Raw genomic sequence first — 26,258 nt, 5'->3', positions numbered from 1 at the left:
CATGCATTGTCTAGAAATGTGGTGTTCTGCTTATTTCCAAAAATGCCTTCCCATGTGGTGTAGATTTTCTGTTATTAAGTCGAATGGGGAAATATTTTAAGAGATATTTAGGGGCCAGTATCTATGTCAGACAGTATTCTGACAGAAGTCTGCATTGACAGCTTCACAATGGGTTTTATGGATGAAGTGCATGGATGGCTCTTCAACCACCAAATGTCTACTTCCTCTTGGCACCAAATATGTTTTCATTTTCAAAGGGAGTGGTTGTAATAGATCACAGCTGTAGAATGAGCTGCAGTCATTTAGAAGTTGAAAACCATATACATTTTATATGTGCCTTATTGCATCTGCTCAGACTAAAACCTCAGATCTCTGCTGCCCAGACTCAAACCTGCGCTGCCCTGACTTAAACATGTTTTACCTCATTGCATTTCCAGCTGAAAGCCAGAAAGACACACACATTAGGTATGAAATAAGGCTACCAATCCCACCATCCATCGAACAAAACTTGGACTGGATGAGCTATTCACACATGGAGCTGGGCAACTTGAGGGCTTGGCTAACCCTTGGTTTCGTAGTAAAAGAAGTTGCTGATTGAGGTTCTGTTGGTCCCTACATCCATGGTCCCCCCACAGCCACATCTTTTTCACTCTTGATAGCTGCCCATATGATGGCTCTGCTTTCAAACTATAAGAATATTAGACTGATAATTGTATTCACAATGCTCATACCTCATTCTATGTCACTTATTCGCTCCTTTCCTCTCTCCTGGTCTTTTGTTTGCAGTTCTCTTCCAATGCTGAGGTAGTTAGTCAGTCTATATATCATGCTTCACTTCCTGGTGCTTTGTGCCATGTCAATAGCGGCTGAAAGTGGTGGTGTCAGGGAAACATCAGATAGTGCTGAACATCTTTCACCCACTGCTTCAGTCTGAATTTTAACCACCCAACAACTTTACCCTCTCTTGTCAATGGGACAATCAAGCACTCTGATGTTACCTGGATGGTACATTTTACAAAACCCCTAAATGTATAACAAATACTCCAATGGATGTCGCAAAATACTACATCCATCTGAGAAGAAGAAGGTATTTGTAGAATGTTCAAACTTGTGTTTTATGATTAAATACATTTTTTTTCGGTCACAGGTTCGAATTACTGCAGGAATGTACAATGTCCTCCTTTCAGCTACTGTGTTCCAGGGATTTCCATTTACAGCTGTGTTACAGGTAATCAGTTCATGTTAGTCTTTATTTTTAATACCTATGTAATTACTGTAATGTTTGCCTCTGAGTTTTATCTGTGGATTATACTCAGGTAAAATTAGCTACCTTAGTGCATTAAGTTGACTGTTAGAAAATGTGGCTTCTTGCTAACTGTGGCAATCCTCTGAAGGGATTTAACCAGAGGAGTGTCCCTTCACTAGAATCAGTTCTGCATAGTTTTCCAAGAACATTAGTTAACTATGAAATCTTCCCAGTGTTCACTTTTTCTGTTTCAGGGTCTTTGTCACTTCCCACCCCTCATGGAACCAGGAATTCAGGACTTGTATCATGGCACAATCATCTCCATTCAGTCCACAGCACACCAGTGTTCCCCTCTAAACTGATTCCAGTACGTCCAGACTTCCAGCGTTTTCAGTTGCATGGAAATCTTGCTCAGGTCAGCAGTCCCTGTGGAGTTATATACTCCTTTGGACTTCTCTAGGCAAAAAAACTTGCAGGTGCTACTTTTTTAGCAGGTCAAACCAACTGGCCAGCTGTTTCCTGCTGTCTATTGCAGAGTCAGGCCTCACTGACTCCACATAAGGACATCAATTGGTTACAAAACTTGGGCAGGAAAATAATTAAAGTGCACTGGCTGGACAGCTTTGCATGGATTTCTTTAAAGGACTCTTTCTGTGTTTTACTTCATTGTCTTGAACTTGCTGAGAGGTCACTGTTTACGAGTGCTAAAATTAAAATTCTTTCAAGTCATTAGTCGGTTTTTGCCATGCAGTCTTGAATTTGGCACAACACCTTTCTATATAACGCAACTGTGTTTTTTTACTTGCTTTCCCAGAGGTCTTCTAATAAAAGGTAAAAAGAAAATTGGCAGAAAAAGCATTAACAGGAAAGAGCTGTATCCAAGAGATTATCTCTCCCTTCAGTCCACCCACAGAATAAAACCTCCTTCCAAAAGAACAAATGCATTTCTGATGTTCTATGAAACCAACGGATAGGCACCCACAGAACTTTGGAGACACTAAGGGCCTGATTTAGAGTTTTGCAGATGGGGTTTCTCTGTCACAAACATGGTGGATATGCTGTCCGCCATATTACGATCCCATTATATTCCAAGGGAATCGTAATAAGGCAGACGGGGTATCCGTAACGGTTTATGACGTAATAACCTGCCCGCCTTACTCTAAATCAAGCCCTTAGATCATTAATAGTGGAAAATATCTTGAACACCATGCATTACAACAGTTTCCTGATAGAAGTAGCTAAAGTTTAACAGCTTCATCCTTTCTTCATGTTTGGTATCAAAGAGAACCTTTGAGCTGGCAGAACCTGCAACACATCTATCAGCATAGCTGTTTGACTGGGAATTATATTGTAGGATAGAGCAAGAATTTGGTTAGCAGAATTTCTCTCCGCCTGTGTGGCTGATTTAATTGTTATGCCATAATAACTGTGGAAATACCTCTGTGGTTTGAGTTCATCTCTTAAGTGGATATCAGTGCGATGGAAGAAGCCAGTCATGTGGCAGTTCTACCACCTTATATGGACAGACTAAATTTCCCGCTAAACTAGCTGTACATTTCCAGTGCCCACATTGTCTCCCTAAATACATGCAGGGGAATGTATCCCAGCATCAGTGTAAGAATAACAGTACAATATTCACCTTTTCATACAAGTCCACCACCATTCTAATCCCAGTCTTTCACAGTTCTCACTCTGCAAACATGGTGAATTTTCTACTGTATATCGGGGAGGGGGATAGCTGCCATAGGGTTTGGTCGAGTTAGCATTACACTCTATGTGGACCCAGAGGGGGCGTAGGGATTGAGGTGTCTCCTCTGGCTGGATGTTTCCCATATACAGATCTGGAAATTGAGCAGCTAATGTGCTGGAGGCAAGGACCAAGCATCTTCTGATTTTTTTTATAGAGTTTCCACTTCAACCCTCCAAGAAATCAGGCCCTAAAACATCAATCTCCCATATTTGAAAAAGTTAAGCAGACATTGTAAGTCTATCTTCAGATGTATGTGTTCAGATGTAGCCAAAATAATTATTAGCTAGGAGAATCACATTCATTTCTGAAAAATGTTTAATTTAGAGCCAAATTCGGACTGGTCATATTGAACAACACCAGTAGAAGGCTGACCAGACTAGAGTATGACAGTTTTTGTCACTGAGACATGTTTCTGGTTTGTGGATGTTAAAAAGTTATCCTTCAGGATTGTCTAATAGGTTATTATGTTACTGAATGAGGCAACCCCCACTTCTACAGTTACCTGACACCATGATAAAAATATTTTCATCTCCCAGTACCAGCCTAGTGTTCTGATGATATCAGGACAGCCCTGCTGCAGCCGGGCTTGTAGTGGAGGTAAAGGAAGTGAGATTTTACAAATTACATACATGGGTCCAGAAAAAAAAAAACTTTGGATAAAACAGGGTCAAGGGGGATGTCCTATGTCATTATGATCCCTGTCTCTTTCATGTCATCAATGGTGAGTTGTCAGGCCGGAAACATGTTTTAATTACATCAGCCACTATAGGCCATGCGAGCTGAACAATAACGTATGTTACAGAGACCTACCTGACCTGACTGGATGCGTTCTTCACCTGCATTGTCGATCTCCCTTCTCTGCCTTCACTGGCTGCATGCAGAATATTACAAAACTCTTTATTGAAAAATAAATATAAAAGTTGTTAGGCTGTACTGGATTTGTAAGATTCAGGTAATTTGTTGAAGGCTGTCTGCTTAATGTAGGTGGGTTAGAGGTAGAGAGCAAGGGTGCCTACCTGTAAATGAGAGGCTTGTATGGGATTATGCGATAATCTGTGAGACAGAATAGTTGATGTCTTTTGGAGTCAAACGAAGCTGTAACAAGAAAGGTTGAATCAAGCATTGTGCCAAAAACTGAATAGTATTTTAAGTGGAAGGTGGTGTAGGGGGAGCAAGATGAGATCGCTTTTAGGTTGTCTTCATCAAGGCAGATTCTAAGCGTAGTAGAAGGTGAGCAATGGGAAGATTTTGTGAATGTTGAGAATTGTGTAATTAGCAGCAGTGGCAACTTCAGAGGTGAACACCTTCTGCATTAATTTGCTATTGAAATGAGCCCCAAGGCTGTATGCCAAGAGAGTAGGGTGAATTAAGTCAGCAGTTAAATTACAGAATATGGAGTGATTTGGGATACAATGGAAGAAGAGATACAGGGATGAGCAATAATCTGGGTACCCCCACACAATGTCAAATACCACAGCAGCAGTCAATAATGTAAGCCCAAAATAAATCCATGAGACAGAGGAAGGAGATGGGTATTGGGTCTTAGAAAAAGGATGTTGTAGGAGAAACTGAATGAGAGCATCCTGCCTCCGAGAGAGGGTGTGTTAAAGAGAAAGAAGGAATGACAAAGACTAGAGCCTTGGTGGATTTCCATGAAAGTAGGAGCGCCGGAAGACAGAATACATATGTTGTGCTAATGTTTGCACTATTATTTGTGATAACTTATGGATGCAAAATGATGTTTTGGCAGACTGCTAAGTGCCAAAAATGAAATTTATCACTAGTTGGTTGGTCCATCTGTCAACAACTCTGAGTTGCAACAGTGAGTTAGTGCAAATGGAGGTACAAAATTTGACTTGTGTAAAATTTCCAGACGCCGATGTATTCTATGTAATCATGTCCTAGCATGCTACGTAGAATAGGTAAATAAGGAAGAAAGAGGGACTGGAAAGTGCAGCTGCGGTGATGCCTATATGCAACAGATTTCTCAAGCACGTGTGGCGTTTACTTTGGTAAATTTTGTTTCTTTAATTGTTTATTAAAAACTAAAATGGAAATCTAGTATTAAGGAGTGAAAGGGAGAAGTGCTGTGGATGAAACAAAAGATCAGCATTGAATGATAGGATAGTATGAAAGTATAAATCTGTAGAAATATGACATACCTTAAGTTATCGAAAATACTAAGAATTATGAATAACATGTATCAGAAGAGTTTATTTATCACAGCTAAAAAAATGCAAATACAAAATGGATGCTTTTCAGAAACTCAACTTAATATTTTCTAACATATTAATGTGTGTCAAGTGGAGAGGGTAGTCCCTGGCATTATATGTGATGGGCGTTCACCCAGACTATGATAATCTGTTTTTATTTTGTTTTGAAAAAGATAAACATTTTTTTATATATGTACATTTGCCTTTGCCTGCAACGTATAATTGTGTGTTATAATCTATTGTCATTGATTTGCCCATTGAGTTTACTTTTTTATTTTCGTATAGTAAATTCAATAGCATACATATTTCTACTTCGAGTTTCCATTTTTCATTTCTGCCTCACTCGTTCCCTTATTCTTGACATGCTGGTTATTGTTACATTCTGCTTCAGTGAATTTCTAACCTTCCTCACGGTCCATGCAACACTGTCATCCTCATTGGCCTCCTAACTCTCAGAGGATAATTTGCATTTTTGAGTGCATTCGTCTTGCATCTATTCATGGTTTGCCTGCCACCTAGAACTTGCTTCCCTCACTTGAATTTTATGGTCTGGTTTGACACAACAGCTATCCCGATAATTGTGGCATTGCCAATGCATGTTGTGCTCTTTGATCTTGCTATCCAGCTCGACGTTTGACCTTCATGCATCCTATGCCACCTCTAGTTTCCATCTAGTATTGCCCCATTGGAATAACCGATCTTCAGATGTCAGCTAGTCAATGATAATGTGTTAGGGCCTGATAAAGAACTGGGTAATCATGGACAATTATTAGCTATCTGGAGGTAGTGCTAAATCTGGAAGTAATTTCTCTGGAGGCTTCTCTTCCCCCTTATGCTTCCAATGACGGTGGCAATTCTCCTTCACACTGCAGATCAGGGATGTGTTGATGGTTTCCTGTACAAGACCATCATGGGCTGCTTTACAGTCTTGCACAGAAATTATGCACCCAAAACTCGTAGCAGGCCATCAGCCGTAATTGCACAGCCAATGAAACTGTTCCGCCTATATGATGCCTGCAACAGCACTCTTCAAGCATACTTTTTTTTAAATAAATTCAGTAAACTAAGATTGTTTTTTGCTATAAATGGGTCTAGATTAATGTTTATGTCCACCTCCACCTGCTTTATTGATAATTAATCAACTGAAGTTCTTGTTTTTGATACACAAAACGCGTAGGGTGCGCATACCTACCTCTAGCTCCGCCCCATTGTTAACTAGCAGGCATATGTATCTGAAACTCTCGCACATCCTCTCTGCTGCTTGATTTATGGTCATGGACGAGTGGTGCAATTTAATCTGGACCGATTACTCCTAGTGAAATTGTGCCAACTGCAATCACAAGTGTCTCTTGACCTAATAATTCTGGGATCAGACCTATTATCTCTGCTGTTGTGGGGTAGACTACATCGTGGCATGTTTTCAGTGGTAGGGGCTGAGGGCAGCGGCCCAAGCCTGTCTGCTGCAGCATTATGGGGGGAGCGGAAAATGCCCTCCCTTTAAGACTTTCAACCAGCTCTGAGCCGCTGGAAAATATCAGTGTTATTTTTTCCGCAATAGGGAATAACTGCAAGACCCCATAAATACTAAGGCGGTCATTCTGACCCTGGCGGTAAAAACCGCCAGGGCCGTGGTCCGCGGGAGCACCGCCAACAGGCTGGCGGTGCTCCTTTGGGCATTCTGACCGCGGCGGTACAGCCGCGGCCAGAAGCGGAAAGTCGGCGGTGTACCGCCGGCTTTCCGCTGCCCAGGGGAATCCTCCATGGATTCCGACCCCCATACCGCCATCCAAACCGCCAGGAACAGGATGGCGGTATGGGGTGTCGTGGGGCCCCTGGGGGCCCCTGCAGTGCCCATGCCAATGGCATGGGCACTGCAGGGGCCCCCATAAGAGGGCCCCACTTAGAATTTCAGTGTCTGATTAGCAGACACTGAAATTCGCGACGGGTGCTACTGCACCCGTCGCACCCCTTCCACTCCGCCGGCTCCATTCGGAGCAGGCTTCCTCGTGGAAGGGTGTTTCCCGCTGGGCTGGCGGGCGGCCTTTTGGCGGTCGCCCGCCAGCCCAGTGGGAAACCCAGAATGACCGCCGCGGTCTTTTGATCGCGGTACGGTCTTCTGGCGGTTCCCGCTTGGCGGGCGGTGCCCGCCACCCGCCAAGCTTGGAATCACCCCCTAAGTGCCTTTATATGGGACTTGTTTTCTGGAATTTGGGACAGAGATACTAGTGGGAATCATAGATTCTGCATCTCCCCCACCCCCCACAGTACTTCCCAATTCCCCACACTAAATTCCAATAATCTCATAATGAGGGCCTTAGATGGTTACTCCATTCAATTTCGAAATACTAAAATGTAATTATGTTATCTACCTTCCCATAAGATGAGTATTGTCCTGCTAATTTTCTGGGTGCAAATACCACCCAGGGAAATACCATTACTGCTTGCTTCCTGTTTTACCCTAAACAGTTTGTGCACCCCTTACGTTGTTTGAAGGACACAATGGAAAATACCCCTCCGACCTATTTTCTTTATTCCGATTTCTCCAGGGAATAGGGGGAATTGTATGGGAAATATCCTGGGTACGAGGACAAATATATCTGAACTTGGAATCCGAAACCTGGCACAAAAAGTGCGGAACTCAGACCACTGAGCCCACTAGTTTTCTGCGGACTCACTAGTGCTAGAGTGCATATTAACTTCCTGCATTCAACCGATGTGTTTATAGGTGGATAGGCTGGGCTCAATGCCCTTTCTTCCTTGAGAATTGATTAACCACCTTCATGTTCCAGTTGTCAGTGCAGAAATAAATGACAATAAAATGCTCACTGACATTTGTCCAACTGGAAACTCTGAAGGGAGATTTATGACAACAGTATCTGCTCCCTGGTGTGCTCAGGTGAGGACAAACATCTGGTGTACCAAAAATCCAAAAGAGCAGAAAAGAAGGAATAACACCACTCCTCAGCAGGGTTTCTTGTTTCTTGTAGTCTCAGATTCCTCTTGGGTTACATTAACCAAGTAGGTGTCCGAGATATGCTCGTCATGTTGACTTCTTTGATGGTCGAGTCAGCGAATGGAGGAATGATACGGTTTCTTTGTGTGCGCTGTACTCCATGTCTGTTCTTGTTTTGTAGACTCTCCAGGGTGCTATTTCTTGAATGTTCGTTTTAATTTTTTTGATACACGTTTTCTGCATAGCTTTTTGTATCAGCTTTTAAATAACGACTGACTGACGGCATTTAAGTAGCATCCATTCGCCACCGGCCTGGTTTTTTGGCACTGCTCATTCAGTTATGTCTGTGTACACCCGTCCACTAACTCATCCCACCATTCCTGCACTCAATCACATAACCTCTTGCCTATCCATTCATATATATGCATCATTTCACTCATCCATCAACTCATCCATCCACCCACCAATTCATGCATGACTGCTTACTCTTCCATTCATCACCACAAACGATTCCATCTTAGTTCGCCTCCTGATCTCCTATCCATGTGTACAACAATGAAACACATCCAGTAACTCACCCATTAATTTCCTTACATATCCACTTATCCATCTGTCTGCCCATTCACCTGCTCATCAACTCACTTACCCTGATTTTTCACCCACTGATTATCACCTATCCATCTATTCAGTGGTGGACACATACATCCACCCATATCCCTCTAGCCACCCGTTCACCCATTCATTCAGCCACATACCCATCCTCTGAACTGCATGCACTAACAAACTGTTCTGTCAAAAGGCATTAAAACTCATTCCCACAACACTTCAAGCGTGATGCACAGGGATCAATCCAATACTCCAGATGTAGCCCCTAGAAATAAACAGGTGGTTCTCACAAATGGACACATACGGGCGGAGGTGGAATACAGAATTGTTAATATGATGAAGATTTCTACCAGAACTCAATACAGCTCTCCAAACCCGCTATCAAGAATGGGATGTGATAAGTAGATGAGGCATCCAAGACTGGATGCAAAAGTGAACCCCCCACATCCAGATGTAGCTTCCAAAGTCACCTCCGACCTCTAGAACGGGACACAGCACTCCAGACAAAGCCTCCAGATATGAGAAAAATAGGCCTGATGTTTCAATCAATCAGTAAATACTTCTATAGCACGGCTTATCACCCGTAGGGTGTCGAGGTGCTTTATAAGTAGTAGCAGGACGCCCTGTGGGGCACAGAGAATTTGGCTCAGCCTTCCAGGTGGGGCTCTAGGCACATGACACAACACTCTTGATGAGGCCTCACAAACTGGACACAGCACACAAAATGAGATGTCAGTCCTGAGCAGTGTGTGTGAGAGGTGACCTCCATATCCAAACACACTATGCCAAATGCCATCCAATACTGGACGCAGTATTTCAGAAGATGCCCCCCCGAACAGGGGCAGTACTCCATAGCAGGCTTCATACCTGGAGATAGTACTGCAGATGAGTCTGTCTGTGGCGTGTGTACTGTAGAATGATAAAAACAACCTCTTTTTATGTTTCTTGTATTGCTAGAATTGGGCATAACTTGCTAGAGGTGGACGTGTGCACTGGACATAGGACTGAACTATAAGGCTCAGAGTTTGCTCTTAGAAATGCACTCTATAACCACAGGTTGACTCCAAAACTGGATACAGTGTACCAAAAGTGCGACCTAGATATGGACAGCTCACTAAGGGCCAGATGTAGCAAAGGATTTGCGTGTCGCAAACTGCGAAAATCGCCGTTTGCGAGGCGCAAATGCCTCTTTGCCATGCAGAAATGCATATTGCGAGTCGGGACCGACTCGCAATATGCATTTCAGAATCGCAAATAGGAAGGGGTGTTCCCTTCCTATTTGCGATTCGGAGTGGTATGCAATACCATTTGCGACCGCATATGCGGTCGCAAATGGTGTCGCAGTTACCATCCACTTTAAGTGGATGGTAACCCACTCGCAAATTGGAAGGGGTCCCCATGGGACCCCTTCCAGTTTGTGAATGGACCCAAAACAATTTTTTCAGGGCAGGAAGTGGTCCAAGGGACCACTGCCTGCCCTGAAAAAATACCGAAACTAAAGGTTTCGTTTTTTTTTGTAAGTGCAGCTCGTTTTCCTTTAAGGAAAACGGGCTACACTTAAAAAAAAAAAACTGCTTTATTTACAAGCAGTCACGAACATGGAGGTCTGATGACTACAGCAGGCCTCCATGTTTGCGAGTGCCTAGACTCGCTATGGGGCCGCAATTTGCGACCCACCTCATGAATATTAATGAGGTGGGTCATTGCGACCCCATAGCGAGTCGCAGACGGTGGCCGAGACACCGTTCTGCATTGCAAATTGCGACTTGCAATTTGCGAGTCGGAAGGACTCGCAAATTGCAAGTCGCAATTTGCAATTTTGCTACATCTGGCCCTAAATGCGGTGAATTCAGTGAGACAGAGTAGGCCTTCCGACATGCACACAAGTCTAAGAGTGAGCGAAATTGTGTCACATTTTTCACTTGTAATTTGTACGAGTGGAAATGTTGCCTGTTGAGCCACTGGGTTAGCGAGGGCAGGTTTTCCTGTTTCCAGAGCCAGGAATTACATAATACCTCTTTAAGTGAGCTTGCTGTATTAGTTCAAGAGCACATATTTTTGGATGCAGCTTAGTGTCAGTTTTCATTGCACTTAAATGAAACTCCTCCAGGAAGATTTCTTGGAAACAATCACTGTTCATAATCCCATTGTGCTCAGGTGCCAGCAGGCCTGCCTTGCTGAATCAAAGCTTCTAATTAACAAAAAAAAAGAGCACCACGCCTTAAAATAGATGTATTTTACTCTCAAATTCACCAAGATGTTAAGTAACACATGTATATCGAGTTTGTGATTTAAACCTGTGTAGTTTTTGCTTCAGGTCATAACCTATTCAGTAAACCATGGTCTCTTTGTGTTGTGTTCCTATACATGGACTTTTTTCTATATGGATTCTGTTATGTAAATACAACATGAAGGTGTATTATATTATATATAAATGCACAGGTTTCTAGGAATTTAGTTAAGAATCAGTCATTAGTATCACAGAAAACAATTAGCATTGTAGTGCATGTATTTTACCCTAAATGTCCAAAGACTAGAGTAAACAACGTTGGTTATTTATTAAATGTCGGAAATACATATGAAAAAAAATCATACAGTTTGCGCCATGGCCTGAATGTCTGCTGATCTCCAAGCCTCGTGTAAACATAAAAAAGGTATGTATGTGGCCTTATTCCCCTCTATGGTACTTGTAAACAATGCACCCATACAAATCCAAGACTGTTGCTTTAATCTCAATGTCTGTTACCTGTATATGTATGTAATAAAGTGTGCAGCTCCTTTAGTATGTCAGGAATCCACAACAAACGCCGTCCTGGGAAGTGTTCACTTTTATGGAGCAAGAGCCCTTACCCACCCTAGGGTGGCAAGCTTCATCTCGGGCTTAGCTCCTCATTGGGCTGGTACTGCAATACCTAATGGGTCCTCACAATGGGGGCTCTTTGCGCGGAGATCTTTTTGACTCTGCCCTTCCTAAATTCTGTGGAACTCAGGAACCCCCTAGTAATGTGTAAGGACGGATTTTCAGTCAGGAGGGTAGATTGGCAAGTTTGACAATTAAAATTAACTAGGGATCCCCAACAAAAAAAGTTCATTTCAGGGGCAGGGGCCCTGTTAAGGGTTACAATCATAAGGGAATATCTGTGAGAGCAATGTTCCCTATATTGTTTTATAAGGTCGTAATGTTTCTTGTCTTGTCATGTGTTTCATGTCTTTGTCTGTGGCAATTCCTCATGGCTGGATGAATGACAGAACCACGCATGGCTTAACGCGGTCGGAACCACGACCGCGTCTTAACTACGCATGCCTTTACCACGCATGCCTTTACAACGAATTTCAGTGTGAAAGCATGCTTAGTAAAGGTATATTTGGCAACAATATGCTTGGTTGTGTGATACAACCCGTCCCTGACCTTCTCGCCCCGCCCTAAACCCTAAAAGCTACCCTGTCCTAAAAACTACGCCGTCCTAAAAACTACCCGAACCCCTGCCCTAAAACCTACCCTACCCTGTCCTAAAAACTACCCTAACACCCGTCCCCACCCTCAACCCTAAAAGCTACCATGCCCTGTCCTAACACCTACCCCGCCTTGTCCTAAAAAACACCCCAGCCCCTGCCCTGAACCCTAAAACCTACCCCTCCCTTTCCTAAAAACTACCCAACCCCTCTGCCCCACTCTAAAAGTTACCCTGCCCTGTCCTAAAACCTACCCCGCCCTGTCCTAAAAACTACCCTAACTTCCGCCCTAAACCCTAAAACCTACCATGTCCTAAAAACTCTCCCACCCTGTCCTAAAAACTACCCTGACCCCCTGCCTCAACACTAAAACCTATCCTGTCCTTAAACTACCCCAATCCCACCCTAAACCCTACCTTGTCCTAAAAACAACCTGACCCCGCCCTAAAACCTACCCTGCCCTATCCTAACAACTACCCGACTCCCACCCTGCCCTAAACCCTAAAACCTACCCTGTCCTAAAAACTCCCCGCCTTGTCCTAAAAACTACCTTGACCTCCTGCCCCAAACCATAAAGCCTGCCCTGTCCTCAAAACTACCCCAACCCTAAACCCTAACCTGTCCTAAAAACAACCCCGACCCCTGCCCAAAACCCTAAAACCTACCCCACCCTGTCCTAAAAACTACCCTGACCCCCTTCCCCAAACTCTAGAACTTGCCCTGCCCTGAAAACTACCCCAACCCCGCCCTGAACCCTACCTGTCCTAAAAATTACCCAGACACCCCGCCCTGAACTCTAAAACCTACCCTGTCCTAAAAACTCCCCCACCCTGTCCTAAAAGTTACCCCAACACACCCACCCTTGCCCTAAACTCTAAAAGCTGCCCCACCCTGTCCTTAAAACTACCCGACCCCCCACCCTGAACCCTACAACCAACAATGTCCTTAAAACTACTCTATCCTGTCATAAAAACTACCCTAAACCCTCTCCCCACCCTAAACCCTAAAAGCTATCATGCCTTTCCTAAAATCTACCCCGCCCTGTCCCCAAAATTACCCCAACCTCCTGCCCTGAACTCTAAAACCTCCCCGCCCTGTCCTAAAAAGTGCCTCTTGCCCCGCCCTAAACCCTAAAAGCTACCCTGCCCTGTCCTAAAAATACTCCACCCTGTCCTAAAAACTTCCCTGAACCCCCACCCTAAACCCTAAAACTTACCTTGCCCTGTCCTAAAAATCACCCCGCCCTGCCCCTCCCTAAACCCTAAAAGCTACTCTGCCCGGTCCTAAAAACCTACCCCACCCTATCCTAAAAACTACCCCTATCCCCTTCCTTAAACCTTAAAACCTACCCTGTCCTAAAAACTACAGACCCTGTCCTAAAAATACCTGACCTCCACCCCACCCTAAAACCTACCCTGTCCTAAAAACTACCCTTCCCTAAACCCTAAAACATACCCTGCCCTGCCCTAAAACCTACCTGCCCTGTCCTAAAAATTACCCAGACCCCCACCCTGAACTCTAAAACCTACCCTGTACTAAAAACTCCCCCACCCTGTCCTAAAAATTACCCCAACACCCCCACCCCTGCCCTAAACTCTAAAACCTACCCGCCCTGTCCTTAAAACCCCACCCTGAACCCTACAACCTACAATGTCCTTAAAACTACCCTATCCTGTCGTAACAACTACCCAAGCCCTCTCCCCACCCTAAACCCTAAAAGCTATCATACCCTTTCCTAAAACCTACACCGCCCTGCCCCAAAAATTACCCCATCTCCCGCCCTGAACTCTAAAACCTCCCCCGCCCTGTCCTAAAAACTGCCTCTTGCCCCGCCCTAAACCCTAAAAGCTACCCTGCCCTGTCCTAAAACCTACCCCGCCCTGTCCTAAAAGCTACCCCACCCTAAACCCTAAATGCTAACCTGTTGTAAAAACTACTTAACCCTGTCCTAAAAACTACACCAACCCCCCACCGCACCCTAAAACCTACCCTGTTCTGTCCTAAAAACGACCTCGCCCTAAACCCTAAAAGCTACCCTGCCCTGTCCTAAAACCTACCCCGCTCTGTCCTAAAACCTACCATGCCATGTCCTAAAAATTACCCAGACCCCCACACTAAACCCTAAAACCTATCCTGTCCTAAAAACTCCCCGACCTCTCCTAAAAACTACCCCCACTCCCACCTTAAACCCTAAAACCTACCCTGCCCTGTCCTTAAAATTACCCCAACCCCCCACCTGAACCCTAAAACCTACCCTGTACTTAAAACTACCCTGCCCCCCACCCTAAGCCCTAAAACCTACCCTGTCCTGACCCAAAAACTACCCTGAACTCCCACTCTAAAACCTACCACACCCTGTCCTAAAACCTATCCTGACCCCCGACCCTGAACCCTAAAACCCACCCCACCCTATCCTGAAAACGACCCCAGCCCCCTCCCTGAACCCAAAAACGACCCCACCCTGTCCTAAAAACTACCCTGACCACCCCAACCCCGCCTTGAACTCTAAAACGTACCCCACCCTGTCCTTAAGGTCTAGAGGTTCATTATAGTGGTGTGTGTGGGTTTTGTGTATTTAGTTGTATTAATTATCGTGTTTTTCACTAGTGTTTTGGTTTGGTTTATCATACACTGTTTTAGTAATGTATCAATATGTTATGTTACATTATGTTATGTTACTGGACTTTTGATGATTAAGTGTATTGTATAGGTACTTGTGGGAATGTGATGTATTTTGCGGGTGGGCTTTGTGTTTTACTTTGCAGGTATTCCTCTACGAATGTGTCCAATGGGCATCTGGATTTACAGTTTTTATTTTAAAGAAATATCTATTAGTTTTTAATAAACCAATATTTTTTATTTTGATTTCCTTTTTCTGTCCGGTTTCCAGGTGTGTTTCTTTAAACACCTTTTCTGATTCTTTTAATGGTTCCTAGATACTTTGGATTGCCATGATGAATGTCTGTCGGATTGGTTTTAATTTTTGCATTTTTGTTTGAGCTTTTTGGAAGATAATTTTTGGTAGATTAGACTTTTTTACTGTGTGGATATAGTGGATGGATGATCTGCAGCTACAGAACAGTAAATCATATTTAATTTATTTGTTTTGGGTGGGTAATGGTATATTTAATCATTTATGTAAGTACTATGTGATTGCTATTTGGAAATGTGTATTTTATGTTTTGTAGTTATTTTACTTAACTGATTGAGTATGTTCTTTGAGCTTTTTAGTAGGTGAGGTTCAGATTTCCATTACAAAAAATAATATATTATTGTATTACATCAGTCTTATATAAGACATTGGTTAAGATTATGTTACACTTTTTTGGGAGTTTTGTAGGCTAGTATTATTTTGCTTTTGGCTATTGTGTTTAAGTAATCTAGGGCCAGATGTAGGAAACTGTTTGCGACTCGTAAACGGCAAAATTTGCCGTTTGCGAGTCGCAAAATGCAGTTTCCTATGCAGAAATGCATTTTGCGAGTCGGAACCGACTCGCAAAATGCATTTCCGACTCGCAAATAGGAAGGGGTGTTCCCTTCCTATTTGCGACTCGCAGTGGGATGCAATACCATTTGCGACCGCGTACGCGGTCGCAAATGGCATCGCAGTTACCATCCACTTCAAGTGGATGGTAACCCACTCGCAAATTGGAAGGGGTCCCCGTGGGACCCCTTCCAGTTTGTGACTGGACCCAAAAATATTTTTTCAGGGCAGGGAGTGGTCCAAGGGACCACTCCCTGCCCTGAAAAAATACCGAAACTAAAGGTTTTAGTTTTTTTTTAAGTGCAGCTCGTTTTCCTGTAAGGAAAACGGGCTACACTTAAAAAAAAAAAAAACTGCTTTATTTAAAAGCAGTCACGAACATGGAGGTCTGCTGACGACAGCAGGCCTCCATGTTTGCGAGTGCCTATACTCGCTATGGGGCCGCAATTTGCGACCCACCTCATGAATATTCATGAGGTGGGTCATTGCGACCCCATAGCGAGTCGCAGTCGGTGTCTGAGACACCGTACTGCATACCAAATTGCGAGTTGCAATTTGCGAGTCGGATGGACTCGCAAATTGCAACTCGCAATTTGGTTTGTTGCTACATCTGGCCCTTTCTATTTTGTTTGTTTATGAAGAGTCTAAGTTGTAGCATGTTGTGCATTCTTTTGGTTTGTTTGATACGTTTAGGTGCAATTTTGATTACAGATTGTACCATTCTTAGTTGGTGGCAGCATTGCTCTTTTTGTAATGCTTTTATAAATTGATAGAGGATAGGTTGGGTTCTGCTTTGTGTGAATTGGAAGGCATTGTGCCATCCTTTCACTGCGTTGTTTCTTTTATCTTCCTGTGCCAAAGTGCTGTCCTAGACATTACACTGTGGTATTTTGAATTTGGGTTGGTGTCTGGGTCCAGAGCGATGTAGTCTGCCAGTCTAGGTATCTTCTAGATAATCCCCTAGGAGGCTTAGTTAGTGTTTGTTCTGTTGGTAAAAATGGTTTTCTATTAGTAGTCTGTAGTGGTTAGCTACCCCTGTGACAGGGACATAGGTTAATGGAATCAGTTATTTTAATTTAAAAGGCAAATTAATTATTTTCAGCATATTCTACGCTGAGTGCGGATTGCTGGAAATGTTCAGTACGCTTTGATTGAAATGGTAGTAACAGCCTTCTATGGCTGTGTGGGAATAAAGTTTTAAACTGATTTGAAACATGACTTGTTCAAAGTCTATGTGGGTAATAGTCATTTGTTTTATGTTTAATGTGGTTCAAGAGTTTGTAGCTAGTGCTGCTTTATTTCTTTGGTAGTAGGGCAAATATAAAATGGATATATGTGCTTTAATATTCATCTTGTATTGTGTATATCTGAATGAATGGTTTGGGACATATTTTAAAGATCCCAACCATCATCTAAGTTTGACAATGGCTTAATTTTAGTTTAGGTAATCCGCTGTAGAAAATATTAGGATTTGTCTATCATTGTTTAGCCTCTCATATAACAAGAAGGGTTCCTCAGTACATATAATTTTTAAGTGTTCAGGTATTTCTATATCTTGCTATCTTCCAGGGCAGGAGGAATATCACTGGTGGTTCTTTAATTTGTGCAATTAAACATTTTAAAATGGTTTTAGGGGATAATTGGCCTGTGATTTGTTCAGAGACTTTAGGCATTATGGGCCTAGGTTGACGTTGTAGTACAATGTATCCACTGAATTGACTAGCGGAAATGTCGTATTATGACATTTCCTCCGGTCAACCTGGTGGCTTCAGTGCACAGCACTGGCCTCGGCTCCTTCAGGGAGCCGAGGCCAATGACGTCGCACCGAGGGTGCCCCCAGCACCCTCTGAATGCGCACTGTCTGCCTTAGCAGACATTGTACATTCCAAGGATGGTGGTGGCGGCCTGCACGGCCTGTGACATGGCCGTTGGCAGTGGAGGCCCCTTTCCCCCCGCTACCCTAGCACTGCCTTTCTGTGAGCTTTTTCATGGTGGGGACCCTGCCATGAAAAGGCTGGTGGAAAGGAAAGTCGTGATCAGTATGGCGGTGAGTAACTCAGCACTGCTGTGGCTGACTTTGACTGCCGTCAATCAGTCAGGATCCCTGATCCTGGCGGTGGCAGCGGTCTGCTGGCAGTCCGGCTGCCATGATCATTATCTGGTGGTTGGACCGATAGGAGTGTGGTGGTCTGAGTGCCACTGCGAGTGGGCCTATTTGTTTAAGGATTTTTGATATGGGTCCTGGGAGCTAGTGCTTGCTTCATTTATGTCCTGCAATACCTCCCTTACTTCTATTTCTGTCACATTTAGAGGGTGACAGCTTTGCTTTGATTACATCATCTTTTTTAATGGCCCTCCAATAGCATGCATTAGAATAATATTTGATACATTTCCAATCCACATTTTCCATTGATGTGCTTTCTTAGTTGTAAGTGTAGCCCATGTGACTTAGGGCCTCATTAAGAGTTTGGCAGTCGGACCACCAGACTGCCAGACCGCCATGTTGGCTGTCTCCCAGACTGCCCTATTGCGAGTTATACAGGCAGGACCGCCAACCACCAAACAAAAAAGGCAGACCAGCAGTGGTGCGGAGACCTGGAAAAAGGCGGTTTGAACTACAGCACCAGAAGGCCTGTGACCAACTGATGACCGTTCTACAAGTCCAGAGGCACAGTAGCAGACCCCCCATAGAGGTCAGCCAATGGCGGTCCGAAACACGGCAGTCCGCGGTCACCAAAGTGATACACAACAGCACATTGGATGGATTTGAAAACAACACAGCTGACACACACTGCCACATGAAACACACGTGTAAAGCACACTATAAAACACTCCCCTTCACACACCACAATCGTTTGCATTTACAAATCAAAACACACAAGCAACAGCAATATATTTACCATACAGGACAGATACTAGGCGCCACTTTTTTCACCATACCATACAACACCCTGCACTCACTTTTGTCCAGTCACACCCTTTTGCACTACCCCTCTTTAGTAAGCCACTATTACCTGGAATAAATTTTTTGAAATTCCACCATGGCATTTATTAAAAATCCTTGTTGCATCGATGAAGAGCTAACAGTAATGGTGGATGAAATCATAAGAGTAGAGCCACAATTGTTTGGAGCCCAAATCCAGCACACTCCTCTCAGCAGGAAAATGGAAATGTGGGAGAGGATCGTCGACAGAGTGAATGCTGTAGGCACCAATCTGTGCACAAAAGACGACATCAGGGAGAGGTGCTTTTGGAAAGTACAGGGGTCAGGGGCCACAGCACCCTGCCTCTGGAGACAGTGCTATCAGGCCTCAACTACAGTTCAGCACAAGGGATGCAGATGGTGGCAGTTCCTCCTAGTGACCAGGCAGGTCACAGGTCAGCAGTCCAAGGTGGGTCCTGGTTAGTCCATTCAACAACGTCCTGTGTCCAGTTTCTAGTAAGTCTCTGGAGTCCCAAGAATGTCTAAATTGTGGGTAAAATTCCCCTGTACTTGTACTCAGTTTACAGTGTGTTTTTACAATGAGGAGGAGAGGGGGTTTCAACCAGTTACAACTGGTTCTGGGAGTGCTCTTTCTCTCCTCAAGCACAGGCTCCAAACATCAGTGGGGGATAAACAACCCTATTGTGCAAGTCCAGGGCACAGCCTTTACAAATGCAGGTGTGCCCCTCCTCTCCCTTCTCTCAGCCCAGGAAGACCATACAATATGTAGATGCACCTCTGTGACACCTCCACCCTCCCTATGTACAGGCTGTCTGAAAAGTATGCTTAAAGCCCAACTGTCACTCTGCCCTGACGTGGATTGGAGTCAAGCTGTAAAACACCAGATTTATAAGCACAAAGAAATGCTCACTTTCCAGAAGTGGCATTTCTGTAATAGTAATAAAAAATATATCTACACCAGTAAGCAGCATTTCTTACCACTATTACAACCATACCAAACATGCCTACGCTACCCCTCATAAATCAGACAATACCCTTTACACATAAGGCAGGGCATTTCTAATGCAATCCTATGAGAAGGCAGCACTCACAGCAGTGAGACACCAAGTTAGGCTATCTGTCACTACCAGGATAGGCCACATTACTAGGCACACGTCCTGCCTACTACATACATGGCTCCCTGCCAATAGGGCTAGCTAGGGTGTACGATAGGGGTGACTTACATGTAGTAAAATGGGAGTTCTGGGTCTGACAAGTAAATTTAGATGCCAGGTCCCTGTGGCAGAAAACTGCACATACACTCCCTGCACTAGCAGGACTGAGACAGGTTTGAAAGGCTACTTCAGTGGGTGGTGCAAGTAGCGCTGCAGGCCCACTAGTAGCATTTAATTTACAGGCCCTGGGTATAGGGATACCACTTTACAAGGGACTTACAGGTAAATTAAATATGCCAATTAGGTACAAGCCAATCATACCAAGTTCACAAGGGAGAGCACATGCACTTGAGCACTGATTAGCGGTGAAAAAGTGCTCAGAGTTATAACATCAGCCAAAAAGGCAAAAAAGTCTGGGGAATGACCCTGTAAAAGGGCCAGGTCCAACAAATCTATATACTGTGTGTGGTACAGGGACTGACATGGCTGCTAAAGCCAGGAGGCTCTATTACTGTCACTCTACTCAGTCAGCCCAGTGTCCTCTGCAACAAAAAACCCTGCTTGTTGGCAGAGTGAATGCTGTGGGCACCAACCTGCATACAAAGCACAACATCAAGAAGAGGTAGAATGACCTCAAAGGCAAGGTCCGTTCTCTAGTCTCCCGGCACCATCTGCAGGCCAAGAAGACTGGTGGTGGCCCTCCAAGTGACCCATTACAAGTCTTTCCCTGGGAGGAGAAGGTCTTGGCCATCCTGCGTCCCTAGGGCTTCACAGGAATACCTGGGGGAGTGGAGTCTGGTAAGCCACAACAAGACAAATGGCACCAAAATGTTATGTCATGCATGCTCATTGCCCACCTTGTGTCACGTTCACTTTTACTCCACTCACCAGCCCAGTGTCCTTTGCAACAAAGACCCTTGTCAGTCAACTCCCAATCAAAGTGTATTCACCTGGGAGGATAGCATTTCTATACTGTCTATAGTACAGGGACTGACATGACTGCTAAGGCAAGAGGCTCTATTACTGTTACTCCACTCAGCCAGGTCAGTGTCCCCTGCAATAAAGACCCCGGTTTGTCAGCTCCCAATTGAAGTGTACTCACCTGGGAGGATACCATTTGCACAGTGTGTGTTGTAACTGAGTTCCATGACTGCCTGTGCCAGGAGGCCCTGTTCCTAGAAAACCAAACACCAACACAGTGTTCTCTTGTCCAAGGACCCCTGTGTCTCACCTCTCTGTTGAAGTGTACTCACATGGGAGGATAACATTGGTACAGTGTGTGTTGTACAGGGAGCCTCATGATTGTCAATTCCAGGAGTCCATGTTCCTAGAAAACCAAACACCAACACAGTGTCTTCTTGTCCAAGTCCTCTTTTGTCTCATCTCTCTGTTGAAGTGTACTCACCTGGGAGGATACAATTTGTACAGTATCTGTAGTAGGAGTCACATGACTGCCAAAGCCAGGAGGCCCTGTTCCTAGAAAACCAAACACCAACACAGTGCTCTGTTGTCCATGGGCCCCGTGTGTCTCAACTCTCGGGAGTTACATGATTGAAACTCACAGGAGGGTCTCTTACTGTCCCTCTAACCAAGAGGCCAGTTCCCTCTTCTCCAAAAACTCTTGTTTGGGAAATCACAAAAGAAGTGTATTCACCTGGGGGAATGACCTTTCTCAAGTGTATAAAGTAGAGGGAGTGACATGACTGCTAAGGTCAGGAAGCTCTGTCTCTCCAACTCCAAACACAAGTCCAGTGTACACCTGCCCAAATACCCCTGTTTGTTAATTTACAATGGAAGTTGTTAGAAATGGTTACCCCCTGTCCAAGCAAGGACCCTCACTCTAGTCAGGGAAAAAGAGAATCACCCTCAGCTAATCCCTGCCCACCCCCTTGGTAGCTTGGCACGAGCAGTAGGCTTAACTTCAGAGTGCTAGGTGTAAAGTATTTGTACCAACACACACAGTAACTTAATGAAAACACTACAAAATGACACAACACAGGTTCATAAAAATAGAAAATAGTTATCTAAACAAAACAAGACCAAAACGACAAAAATCCACAATGCACAAGTCAAGTTATCAATAAAAATTTAAAGAGAGTCTTCATGTAATTTTAAACACAATGCTAACGCTGTTAGCGTGAAAATGAACCATGGGTGCGTCAAAAATATCCCAGCACGGGCGAGTGTGCGTCAAATAGGGCTTGCGATGCATCGATTTCACTCACAAGCGAGACCTTTAGTCTGGTCGGCGTGCGTCGTTTCTTCTCTCCACAGGAGAGCGATGCGCCGATCCGGTCAGCACTCTCGGGTCCGGGCAGGCCTTGCGTCATTTTTACAGGCCGTGTTTGCGTCAGAAATTCAGCCACACGATGATCCGAAAACCATGCAGGCCGGATTGTGATCTCACCAGCCTCCGTCAGCTATGCTGTGCATCGTTTCTCCAGCCGCGGGCGGCGATCTTCCGGTCGCGTTGCAAGCAAGTGTCGATTTTCAGCCGCGAAGCCGGCGGCATGTTGACTTTTCAGCCGCAGATTGGAGTTGCGTCGATCTTTTCCCTGCACGGCGGTCTATGCGTGGATTTCTCACTCTTGGGCTGCCAGCTTCTCTTCTCAGGGCCCCAGGAACTGGATGGGCACCACTTGGCAGATTAGGAGTATCTCCAGAGGCTCCAGGTACTGGCAGAGAGAAGTCATTGCAGTCCCTGAGACTTCAAACAACAGGAGGCAAGCTCTAAATCAAGCCCATGGAGAGCTTCACAAGAAGGAAGGCAACACAAAGTCCAGTCTTTGTCTTCTAGTACAGGCAGAAGCAGCAACTGCAGGATAGCTCCACAAAGCACAGTCACAGGCAGGGCAGCTCTTCTTCCTCAGCTCTTCGGCTCTTCTCCAGGCAGAGGTTCCTCTTGGTTTCCAGAAGTGTTCTAAAGTCTGTGGTTTTGGGTGGCCTTCTTATACCCATTTTGCCCTTTGAAATAGGCTTACTTCAAAGAAAAGTCTCTCTTGTTTGTGAAATCCTGGCTTGCCCAGGCCAGGCCCCAGACACACACCACGGGGTTGGAGACTGCATTGTGTGAGGGTGGGCACAGCCCTTTCAGGTGTGAGTGACCACTCTTCCCCCAGCTCCCTTTGTGCCACTGTCTAGTGAGAGGTGCAACCAGCCCAACTGTCAAACTCACCTAGACAGGGAATCAACAAACAGGCAGAGTCACAGAAATGGTTTAAGCAAGAAAATTCTCACTTTCTAAAAGTGGCATTTTCAAACCCACAATCTTAAAATCAACTTTACTAAAAGATGCATTTTTAAATTGTTAGCTCAGAGACCCCAAACTTCCCATGTATATCCTCTCCCAAAGGGAATCTACACTTTAAACATATTTAAAGGTGCCTCCATGTAAACCTATGAGAGGGACAGGCCTTGCAACAGTGAAAAACGAATTTAGCAATATTTCACTGTCAGGACATATAAAACACATTACTATATGTCCTACCTTAACCATACACTGCACCCTGCCCTTGGGGCTACCTAGGGCCTTCCTTAGGGGTGCCTTACATGTAAGAAAAGGGAAGGTTTAGGCCTGGCAAGTGGATACACTTGCCAAGTCGATTTTGCAGTTAAAGACTGCACACATAGACACTGCAGCGGCAGGTCTGACACATGATTACAGAGCTACTTAGGTTGGTGGCACAACTAGTTATTCAGGCCCACTATTAGCATTTGATTTACAGGCCCTGGGCACCTAAAGTGCACTGTACTAGGGACTTACTAGTAAATCAAATATGCCAATCATGGATGAACCAATTAGATACACATTTTATATAGGAGCACTTGCACTTTAGCACTGGTTAGCAGTGGTAAAGTGCACAGAGTAACAACAACAGCAAAAACAGAGTCCAGCGCACATCAACAACCTGGCAAAAAGAGGCAAAAAGTTAAGGGACACCACACCAAGGATGAAAAGTCTAACACAAAGTGTACTCTCCTGGGAGGACCACATTGCTTTAGTGTTGGGAACTAGTTGGAGTGACCTGAATGTAAAGCACAGTGGGCCTGGTTTGCCAACTCTAATCACCAGCCCAGTGTACACTTGCCCCAATGCGTCTGTCAGTGAACTGTCAAAGGACATTTACTAAGCTGAAAGGATACCATTTGTCTGGTGTTGGCAACCAGAGGAGGGACCTGAATGCAACTACCAGGAGGCACTGTTCATGTGACTCCAAATAGCAGAATAGTGGTCACTGGTCCAAATGTCATAGCCTGATCACTCTCAAATCATATGTAGTCTCCTGGGAGGGACCAAGATACAGATCATGCCCAACTCAGAGAAATGGCAAGTCTCCTGGCTCTATCTTGAACTAGTAAGCTACGTTGATACTTTTGAGGACAGGAAGGACAGTTCACATCACACATTCTGCAACATAAATTATCAACAAGGCCTCAAGATGTATCACCTAATGATATAGGCTGCAGACACATTCACAATGCACTGACCAAATGACGACTCCAGTCACATATACCACAAACTCCTGGGTCAGCCTGCATAATATTCAACTAGGCCTCAAAATAGTCAAAGCTGCATCCTGCCCAGCCACTTTTTGCCTGCACTGCTGGCAAAATGTAAATCTCTGCCCATCCTCGCAAGTGCTAATGAAGCTGCTGGACTTTAATGGAATTGACATGTTTCACAAATGTCAGCTCAATACATCCAATAGCATGGGTACCTTTCACAACAGGATCATCTACAATCAACCATGTACACTGGCTGTGCAAAATGTCACTGTTAACTTTTGGAGGTAGATATCACAATACTACCAGTAACACTGTAACTTCAGCATAAACAAGTCAAAGTTTACTGGGCATACAGAGGCTGCAGAAGAGACTGCCACCATCCTCCTAGATGAAGCCCTTAGTGATCACGACACTCCTGAATGTCTGGATGTGGTCAGTCCCCTACAGCGAGTCTCACTGTGCCCACATCAAGACCTCCCAGCCCGGTTGCCTCAACATCACAGTTAGCCATTCTGACCTCAACCTGTGCCCTAGGACAGTGCCTACCATCTTGTGCCTCCCAGTCCTGGATCCTGAGCCGCAGCACAACAATTCAGACAATAATGGTCCTGGAACCAGTGGGAGGGAGAACTCCTTTGTGTGCCCGGAACTCCTTTGAGTGCCTTATTCAGTCTGTTGACTGTTCTTCAACCACCTTCTATTTCATATGGGAGGAGTACACTGGACTTTGGACTTACAATGCTGTGGCATCTACCTCAGTGATTTCATTCACCATATAGAGATGTAAGACCATGTGAAGCAACTGATGAAGACACAAGATGCTAGTGCAAAGAGGGATGTGTTATGGGTCCTGCTAAGGATTACAACCAACATACACAAACACATTGGTACAAGTGTCTGGTCACACCAAACATTTTATTTCACTATACAGAACATAGGCTGTCCATATGTCTGGACTGTCAGAACCAAGAATAGTTGAATCATGATCAAGGTCAAGGTATCAAGGTAGATATACTATATACTAAAGTACAGTCCCCCGGACCAGAGACAGGAAGGGCCTTGTCAGACATTGTCCTGTAGAATAGGCAAACAGAGAAGTGAATGGTGTCATCAGCGTGAGTCTTACCACATACCAAAACCAAGAAATCCAACACCACATAACCCAAGATACAGACAGAGAGCAGTACAACAGTCCCTGATCACAGGTCCATCATAATCCAATTACCATGCATATGGTGTTATGATACAAACATATGTCAGTGTTGTGGCACAGGCACTGATGAAACATACCTAGAGCTACATACAGGTCATACAAGGAGAGTGTTTAGCCTATGTGAATGGTGAATGCCTGGCTTGCACTTGTTGACAACATATTCTATTCCATGGCCTCATGATCACACACATAAAGCAATGGGCCCTCCACAGCACACTAGACAAGTACAATGTGCACTTCAGTCCTTCCACCCACACACTGTCCAAGCTGGCTTGGCACAGGTCTTATACACCTCAGATCTGTGACCCACATTATCTGGAACAATCCATGTGTGCTTCTATGTTTTAACAGCATCAGATACCTGCCAATGTCACAACTCTGCAATGCCCACATGAGGATGTCATTGTGAAGGTACCTGGAAATGGGCAAAACAAGGATAGATTTGAATACATACCTATTACACATGTCACTTAGCAAGCATCTGGAAATGAAGTTTCTTTGCAATGAGAATGACATAAACAAAACAACTGCATCAAGGTGGGGATATGTCAGAGGCTAATTCTTCCGGCACCCTTTGCCTCAATATTGCCGAACATTAGCTCCCCAGTGTAATGGCAAGACACTCAACTCCACACATTCTGGCAACTACAGTTCTTTGTACAGTCACAGTCATTACATCACAGGACATACTTACACTCAAGAAAAGTAGTTATTGATGAGATATTCCTGCAAGTCA

At 44.5% G+C, this 26,258-nt stretch overlaps 1 protein-coding gene across 2 annotated transcripts in view; it reads left to right on the top strand.

Annotated features, from left to right (window-relative positions):
* LOC138299630 (protein HEG homolog 1-like) overlaps positions 1-26,258 on the top strand; it is a 412,852-nt gene that overhangs the window by 99,610 nt on the left and 286,984 nt on the right. Inside the window, exon 3 of one of the 2 annotated variants that reach the window (XM_069238061.1) lies at positions 1,148-1,228. The exons of the other annotated variant lie outside the window; for it this stretch is intronic. Within the exon in view, the coding sequence (XP_069094162.1) occupies positions 1,148-1,228 (81 nt within the window). The remainder of the gene's footprint in view (positions 1-1,147; positions 1,229-26,258) is intronic. 2 annotated transcript variants of the gene reach the window in all.

This window comes from Pleurodeles waltl, chromosome 6, assembly GCF_031143425.1.
Source record: "Pleurodeles waltl isolate 20211129_DDA chromosome 6, aPleWal1.hap1.20221129, whole genome shotgun sequence".
In the NCBI taxonomy this organism is placed as follows: Eukaryota; Metazoa; Chordata; class Amphibia; order Caudata; family Salamandridae; genus Pleurodeles; species Pleurodeles waltl.
Note: the sequence above shows the minus strand (reverse complement) of the source record. Positions and strands in the feature narration are given on the sequence as shown.